Source organism: Nematolebias whitei, chromosome 20, assembly GCF_014905685.2.
Source record: "Nematolebias whitei isolate Nwh7 chromosome 20, NemWhi1, whole genome shotgun sequence".
NCBI lineage: Eukaryota > Metazoa > Chordata > Actinopteri > Cyprinodontiformes > Rivulidae > Nematolebias > Nematolebias whitei.
Window position 1 is genome coordinate 14,078,488 of NC_056517.1, and position 9,131 is coordinate 14,087,618.

The window sequence follows — 9,131 nt, forward strand, 5'->3', positions numbered from 1 at the left end:
GAGAGAGAGAGAGAGAGAGAGAGAGAGAGAGAGAGAGAGAGAGAGAGTGGATGGTTGTTTGTCTCGTTTGTCTCTATGTGTCCCAGTGATGGACTGGAGACCTGTCCAGGATGTCCCCCGCCTCTCGCACAGTGACAGCTGGATATGGGCACCAGTGACCCCTGAGACCTGAAAAGGAAGATGCGAGTAAAGATGTTGTATGGATGGATGGATGCATGGATGGATAAATTTGGAGACTTAAAAAAAACAAACATTAAATGGGAATTAATTGAACCGAACCTTTGGTAAACCAATTTATAACAAAACTTGTGCATGTGGACAACAAAAGAGAAATTGTGATCATCCCAATGATTGTTTGTCTTTACTTGCTGGAGGACCATAACAATATTGATGTTTATGTCACAAATTTTGTAATAAATCTTCAGATTATACAACAAAATTGACTTTTTCATGTTTTTTGGGGTGTAGTGCAACTGATCAGCATTTACTAGATGTCATTAATATGAATTCAAGATAAATACTGGCTTATTCAATTTGGAAATAGGTGTATGGATGAGTTTAGGTACTACATGTCAAAAACCAGCAGTGTTCTGTAGTGTCTGGTGAAAAGATGAAAAAATGGACTTAATTAAAGAGACTTTGAAAGCAAATAAAACATGATTTACTCTTTGCATTCAACACTTCTCTGAATGGGCAGCTGGCAGACACAGGGCTTGTTGAGCTGCTAAATACTCCCAGCAACATATGAATGAGGAGCATGATTGAGTCTCCAATGATCCATTGGCTCACACATTCACTGAAATGGGGGACAAATCTTCTAGTCTGAGTTTACATTTGGTTTAAGCAGTATTCAGTATTACTGCCTGTCTTGATATGTCTGAATGCTTGATATGTTATATAAACACAAGTAATTATGTTTTTTTAAATTGTTCTAATCTGTTTTCTAAAAGGTATGTCTCATGAAATAATGATTTTATTTCAAACTTTGTTCATATTCTTTGAAATCTGCAACAACAACAATTGTCATCTGCTGTAGCACTGGGAAATCCCTTCATTTAATGTGAACCTTGGGGATTCCCCTTTTTATGACTAAAATTCTTGATGCCGTCATTTCAGACCAATAAAAATCTAGATTTCAAGGCGGCTCTCACTTAAACAAAACTAGACTGATGGTAGAACAGGTGATTAGGATGCATTCACACAGCCCTGTTTAGTCAGCTTTAATCAAACTCTAGTCCATTTGCTTAGAAAGTCCAGTTCGTTTGGAGAGGTGTGAATGTGCCATCGAACTCTGATACGAACCAAAAAAGCAAACTCTGGTCTGCCTAAAAACCTAGGTCTCGGTTCGGTTTAAGTTAACTCTGGCGCGGTTCGAATGATCCCGGCACGATGATGCCAGCAGGATCACATCATCTGCAAATAGCAGAGAAAGAATCCTGTGGTCACGGAATCAGAATCCCTCCGCCCCCTGGATACATTGAGAAATTCTGTCCATAAAAGTTATGAGACCCATTCTGAACATGTTTACATAAAATGTGTTGACCCCACTTTTTTAACAAGTAGGAAGACATTTACCACAGTGATCAACATTGCTAACTGTATTTACAGTTAAACACAAACTGAAGTCTTCTGTTAGTTGGCATTTAAATCGACACATTTATCTAAAAGCAAAGCTGCAAGGTATTACCTTTTATAACAGCTTTCATATTTTGTAGCAGCAGATCCCTTTCTTTTTGATTGCCTCTCTGGTATACTGCACACATTTGTAAGAAGCCTTACAACCCAAGGAATGTAATTTTAAGACTGGAATAGAATGTGATTAGAGTAAAATGGGAGAAGCTTTCAGTGACAGAGAGCATCTCAGAGATGGCACTGGCATGTAACAAAACATCTTAGGAGGGGAAAAACAGCCTGCTCTAATTGTGCAAAGCCAGCATGAAAGAGTTTGCTGTGAATTACAACAACCATAAACCACATGGGCATATGCGTATATATTCATATGCAGGCACACAAATATGTACACCCTTATAGCACGACACTCTGCTCTTGAACATGAACAAAATTAGATAAAAAAAACTGAGACTTAGCTTGTTTATATGCAGATTTGCCTGCACGAGGGAGATGAAAAGTAGCAAATGCATGAAAAAAGACCAAAATAGTGACATTTTCAAAAGCTGTTTTCTCATAACAGTGACTAATTCTTTCTTTGTTGCATGCTCTCTCCACATTTATTGCTAAATACTGTAGATATGCAGGTAGTACACAAAAATCTCAGCTCAAGTATTTTAAACACATATTATTGCGAATGTTGTTTAATATATACTGTGTGTTCAAAAAAACAAAACAAAGCAAATCAACAAAAAAATGTAGAAACGTTTCGTCTCTCATCCGAGAGACTTCCTCAGTCTGAGGAGCTGTATTCATCTCAGTCTCTTAAATAGCACCGTCTCAGAGTGGATCAACCAGTTTTGCTGCTGACAACCAAAACCAGCTGCTCACATGCTCAAGAAGGACCATCAGCCTAACAATGGATCATTAGCACACTGATCAGTCATCAGTGTGCTAATGATCCATCTTGTTGATGTAAAAAGTTTCTCAACAGCCAGTGACTCCGCCCCCTGACCAATCAATGACCAACAGTAACAACAAAAAAGGTTGAATCATGTCATCTGGACTTCGTTTTTTTGTTAAAAAGAAACGTTTCGCCCCTCATCCAAGAGGCTTCGTCAGTCTGAGGCCTAGCCATCTGGTATTACCCAGAAGCCACCCTGACTCTTGTGTTTCAAGCCTGCCTCAGATACCCCTGAAGTCTGGCCTTTTCACTAATGGTTTCAAAACTTTGTGTTAATGACCAACAGTGTTCTGACGTCATGTTTTGGTGCCAGATTGGCTTGCTTGGTACCACTGAGAAACAGGGACAACAGAAAGGTACCGGTTCCACAAATAAGTGATAGTGGAAAAAGGCTCGGAAGCGTACCAAACTGAGCCAAGTCGTGCTGAAGGGGAGCTATGGAAAAGGCCTGTTACTCTCTGTACGATTAAAAAAAAATATGGATGTCAATCACATTACTTCACAATAGCACTTAAGACAGTATTATATCCCGTTCCTTTTTTCAGATTATACTGCATTATATATATTTATGTATAAACACATTTGAGCATTTACTGATTTTCTTTCCTTTCAGTTGGAAGCAGTATTTCAAGAGCAGGATCCACACAATGGAGGTGATGGTACCAGCACCAGCTCCACAGGAACTCAGAGTCCAGATCCCTTTGCCAATAAGATGAGTCCAACTTCGGCCTTTCAGCCTTACCAAGCTAACAGTGAGATCGAAGTTACTTCAACGGCTCTGCGATCTAGTAAGTGAAATAATTTAAAAATATATTTAGATCTGCTACCTTTAGAGCTGAGATTTTAAAACACCAGTTTTACAGTTGGGCGTTCCAAGGACTTTGAGCCACCAGATTGCTTGTAGTAATGTCTCATTCTTCCTCTACCAAGGCCTACTTGTAACATTTTGTGGAATTTGAAAGTGGCAAAAACATAATTCTAGCAAGTATATGGCACATCATATTCAGTTCATAGAAGTGTACTGAAAGATGTATCCAAACATTTTTAAGTGATTAAAAGGTGCAAGTTTTGCAATTTTTCACTGAGATTTTAAGGCTCCAGGTTAATTAGCTCTTTTGCCATTTCATACGTGTACAGTTTTGATTGGTATGCACACATACGTTTGTAAATTTGATATGAAGCTGCCCACCATGGGACTCTATGTTTTTGCCTTATCTCATTTTGTGCCTATTTTGGCATCCACCACAACAATGATATTTTTTTTTCTACAACAGTAACACTTTTAGGATATGCAAATATCAGCCAATGCTTAGCCCTCATGTTACAACCCTTGGACTGAGTCTAGGATGCACAGGGTGTAACGCAAATTATAAATTAAACACAAAGTTGATAACTCAAAACCAGCCAAATATGACATTATGTTTACATGCACAAAATTCTTTGACCGGATTGAAATGTTTTCAGATTAAATAATTCAAATGTATCATTTACATGGGCACAATCCATTCATGATGAGTGTTTACATGCAGCGAGCTTTGTTCTGAACAGAAGTACTGACATGCACAGAGTGGTAAACTCTCCTTTAAAAAAACACAGAAGAAGAAATTCTACTTCCTGTTTACTTCCGGGATGAACGTAAACAAACCTTTACTGCACTCTCTAACTGAGCTACAGGTAATACAGATCATTTTGAGCTCTTTCAAAGTTTCTAGTAGAAGTGTGGTGTCTCTCACCAACCAGTTTGCTTCACCAACATGCTAATATTATTAGCATTAGCCAAGCAAAAATGACATAGGTCACACATGCGCAATCAGGTCAGTTGTTCACGATCGGAAAAAATGAACAGATCAAGTGTTTACATGGACGCTGTTTGGGTTATGAATCGGCTTAAACCACCCATTTCGTTCTGATCACAAATTCTTTCGGATCACGCTGAATAAATAAAAAATAATCCGAACGGGGCGTTTACATGATGCATTTTTATTCCGAACGGCCGTTTATTCCAATTACTTATATCCATGTAAACATAGCTACTGCTTTATTCATCTATTGGTTCCAGGCGTTACAGACAGAAGGGAAGCAATGAATTTCAGGGTAGCCAAGGTCAAAACAACAAACAAAAGAATGCCCCTTCTGTCTAGAAAACAAAATCACAAAACATCTGACTTAACAAAAAGTACAATTCCTGAGTTCCCTGGCTGGCCACAAAACAGGAGAAAAAATTGTTAAAAGAAAATGGCGGGGAATCCCTACTAAACTTCCCATCCAAGCAAAATTCTTAAATAGAAAAGTTGGATGGCACTGGATCATTGAAGCTTTTATGCAGTCCACTGATGAGGAGGAAGTGATCCCAGGTGTGTAGCATGGTGTGACAGCAGGCCTGCAAAAAAATAAAAGAGGACAAAAATTGTCCTCTAGTAAGAGAACCCCAAGAAATCAGTGGACATACCACCTCGCATGATCCCCTTATCTCAACACGTCACACCTAGCTCTGAGTATCCAACTCTTACGTACTCATTTGGGAGCCCACTGCATTCTTATATGCCTGAAGATCTTTTCAGGAACCCATAAAGACCCTCCTTCTGGCAGATTTTTAAATATCATATTAGGGTCTTCATCCAGTGTGTAAGGAGCCTAAGATACCCATCTATCCATCCATCCATCCATTATCATCACAGGGCCACATAGAGACAAACGAGACAAACAACCATTCACTTTCTCACTCACACCTAGGGACAGTTTGAGTTACCAATCAGCCTAACATGCATGTTTTTGGTCTGTGGGAGGAAACCGGAGAACCCGGAGAAAACCCACACATGCACGGAGAGAACATGCAAACTCCACCCAGAAAGGCCCCTGGACTGGGGTTTTGAACCAAGGACCTGCTCGCTGAGAGGCAGCAGCTCTACCAGATGTGCCACCGTGCTGCCCTGCCTAAGAAACCTACACATGTAAATGAATAGATGTAGATGTGCAGATAAGCTGGCAGCTCGCTCTGCTATTTGCTGCGAATTTTCTGTTTCTGTTTCGGCCTGTTGATTCTGGACCCAGCTTCTGTTTCTCATGGGAGCATCCATCCATCCATCCATCCTTCTTCACAGGGGGGCCGGAGCCCCCCTCAGCCTGACTCAAACTGCAGTTGGGCCACCTCGTCGGGTTTGTTTGCCCATTTGAACTGTGACATTTTATGGTCTGAATCTTTTCTGCATCATTCATATTACTGTCACTATTTTCAGTTCTCAGATTATCTGGAGTCACTGAATCTTGTTAATATACCTGAATCTGTCCATCACTGCAACTTTCACTGTTTTTGGGTTCTGAATGATCACGTCTTCATTAATGTTTCTCATGGTTCAATTATGGGGGATAATTGCCACACTGTTAACTCCTGTAATCACACATCAGTCACAAAAAACTCAAGAAAATGTCTGATAATAATGTTGCTACTGCTCTCAGGTATTCAGCCCAACCCTGGACCCCCCACTAATTACAGCACACCAAATGACTTTAAAAACGCCTCTGGGCTTCATTTTCTGCATGTAAACGCTCGTAGCCTTCTGAAAAAACTTGATGCTGTGAAAATCCTGGTCAGTTTTTCTGGGGCTGATGTTATCTTTATTTCTGAGTCCTGGCTCAACAAATCTGTAATGAATAATGACGTGGCAATCAATGGATTTAACATCTACCGCTGTGATCGTCAAAAAAGAGGGGGTGGAGTCATTATTTACATTAGAGATACCCTGGTTTCAAGTATTGTGACTTCCAAAACAATTCCAAATCAGTTTGAAGCCTTATCTGTAAACATCACCTTGAATGGAGGCCAGGTTTTAACTGTAGTCTGCTGCTACCGCCCCCCCCACAGCTTCACCTGAGGCATTAAATGCCATTAAGGAATTCCTTGGTAATTTAAAATTCACAGAGGTCTTTTTAGCTGGAGATCTCAACATTGATTGGTGTAAGTCGACCCCCCTCTGTGACAAATTCAAGGAATGTTGCTTGTCTTTTAATTTATCCCAACTGATCGACTCCCCCACCAGATTAAATAAAAGCCACCCTGACAATTCCTCCATCTTAGACCTGTTTCTAACTAATATGCCTCACAAATTCCCTGGTACAGGTGTATTCGCTGATCTTTTGAGTGATCATTGTGTGACAGCGGCTTTAAGAAATATTAAACTTCCACCTTCTAAGCCCAGATTAATTAAAAAAAGGGATCTGAAACATTTCTGTGAACAGTCATTCCTCTGGGATCTGTCTCACTTTGACTGGCATCGTATTCTGTTAACTGATGATGTGAACTCTGCTTGGAACTATTTCCATAATAATTTCATTTATTTCCTGAACTTACATGCTCCTTTTTGTCAGTTCAGAATAAAGGGACGAGACAGCCCCTGGTTTACTCCAGAGCTAGCTGACCTCCTGCACAGGAGAGATCATCTTTGGGCTGCAGCGAGAAAATCTGACTCAGACACTGACTGGTTGAGTTTCCGACAGATGAGGAATAAATGTACAACTTCTGTCAAAGCAGCAAAACGCAACTATTTCTTATCTCAGACTTCCAAAAATCTAAATGACCCTAACAGATTCTGGAAAACAATTAAATCTCTCTCAGGCACCCCCCAATCATCTGACCTCCCATCACAACTTCTCGTCAACTCTGCTCCTATGTCAAAGAAGCACGAGATCCTGAACTGTTTCAACAAACATTTTGTTGCTTCTGGTTCTTTATTTGACACAGTTACTAATGGAAAATCAGCCACTTCACTTAATAACCAAACTTCTACAAACCAAATCCCTCCTACAAGTCAATCCTCAGTTAATCACACCTTCTCTTTTTCTCCGTTCTCAGTCAGTGAGGTCAATAAACTGTTAAAAGATCTTGATCCTAAAAAATCTGCAGGTCCAGATGAACTTCCACCTTATTTCTTAAGGCTGGCTGCTCATATCATCACAGTCCCTGTGACCCACATCTTCAATCTCTCCATAAGACAAAACTCCATCCCAGACACTTGGAAAACAGCCTTTGTTCTTCCTTTGCTGAAGGGAGGTGACCCCACATCACTGAACAACTATCGACCAATCTCTAAACTCTGCATTTTAGCCAAGGTTCTAGAAAAACTGATAAACTCTCAAATCAAAAATTACCTGGACTCATTTAACATCTTACCTCCACATCAATCTGGTTTCAGGAAACAACACAGCACAACCACTGCTTCACTGAAGGTTCTTAATGACGTTGTTGAAGCACTGGATGCTAAAGATTATTGTGCTGCACTTTTCTTAGACCTGTCTAAAGCTTTTGACACTGTGGATCATAACATCTTGTGTCATAAACTCTCAGAAATCGGTTTCTCAGATCACACCATTGGTTGGTTCTCTAACTATCTTTCAGACCGGAGGCAATGTGTTCAACATAATGGTACTTCCTCCAGTTATTTAACATTCAACAATGGTGTACCACAAGGCTCAGTCTTAGGACCCACCCTCTTTACAATCTACATACATAATGTAGGTAAAAACATCCCTAATGCATCCATACATTTCTATGCTGACGACACAGTTGTTTATTGTCGAGCTAAAACAGTTGCTAAGGCTTTCCAGCTTCTGAAATCTGCATTCAACATCATCCAGACAGATTTGTTCCGCCTCAAACTTGTCCTAAATGCCGAAAAAACCAAAGGGATGCTTTTTTCAAATAGGAAGTTGGTCCCAGCAGTTCTTCCTCTGATTTTATCCTCAAATGGTGTCCCCATTGAGTTTGTTGATTCCTATAAATATTTGGGTATCTTGGTCGACTCACATCTTTCTTTTAAGCTCCATGTGGAAAACTTGGTAAAGAAACTGAAAGTTAAACTGGGTTTCTTTTTCAGAAACAGATCCTGTCTAACCCTGAATGCTAGAAAACACCTTGTATCTGTGACTTTCCTTCCCTCAATTGATTTTGGTGATATTATTTACATGAATGCTCCTACAAGAACCCTGCAGATGTTGGATGCTGTCTATCATGGTGCACTAAGATTCATAACTGGCTGTGATTATCGTACCCACCACTGCACCCTGTATTCATTGGTTAACTGGACATCATTAACTTCACGCAGACTCTCTCACTGGTACATTTTCATCTTTAAATCACTTCATGGTCTGCTGCCTTCATACATCTCCTCCTACATGTCTCTGCGTGAGTGCAGCTACGGAGTGCGCTCTCAGGACATTATTACCTGCAGTGTTCCCTCAGTGAGGACTGAACTAGGCAAAAGGGCCTTCTCCTACTCCGCTCCTGTTTCCTGGAATATCTTACAAAAAGATTTGAAGCTCTCGACCTTGACCTCTCTAAGTGGCTTTAAGAATCTGTTGGACTCCTGGCAGGGACCAATGCAGACATGTTCCTGTTTTTAGTTTTATACATTTGTCTTGGAATCTAGCTGTTTTTTTTGTTTTGTTACCTTTTTCCTTTTAGCCATCCTATTTGTTAAAAAAAAAACAAAAAAAAAAAACTGTAGTATTTTTTATAACTGCTTATTGTTGTTGCTGTTGTCCATTGTTGTCATCTTTCTTTTTT

At 40.0% G+C, this 9,131-nt stretch overlaps 1 protein-coding gene across 1 annotated transcript in view; it reads left to right on the forward strand.

The window, feature by feature from the left end:
• LOC119426845 (partitioning defective 3 homolog) overlaps positions 1 to 9,131 on the forward strand; it is a gene marked incomplete in the record, with an annotated part of 408,661 nt that overhangs the window by 231,527 nt on the left and 168,003 nt on the right. The window contains 1 exon segment of the mRNA XM_037694428.1: positions 3,186 to 3,360. Within this exon segment, the coding sequence (XP_037550356.1) occupies positions 3,186 to 3,360 (175 nt within the window).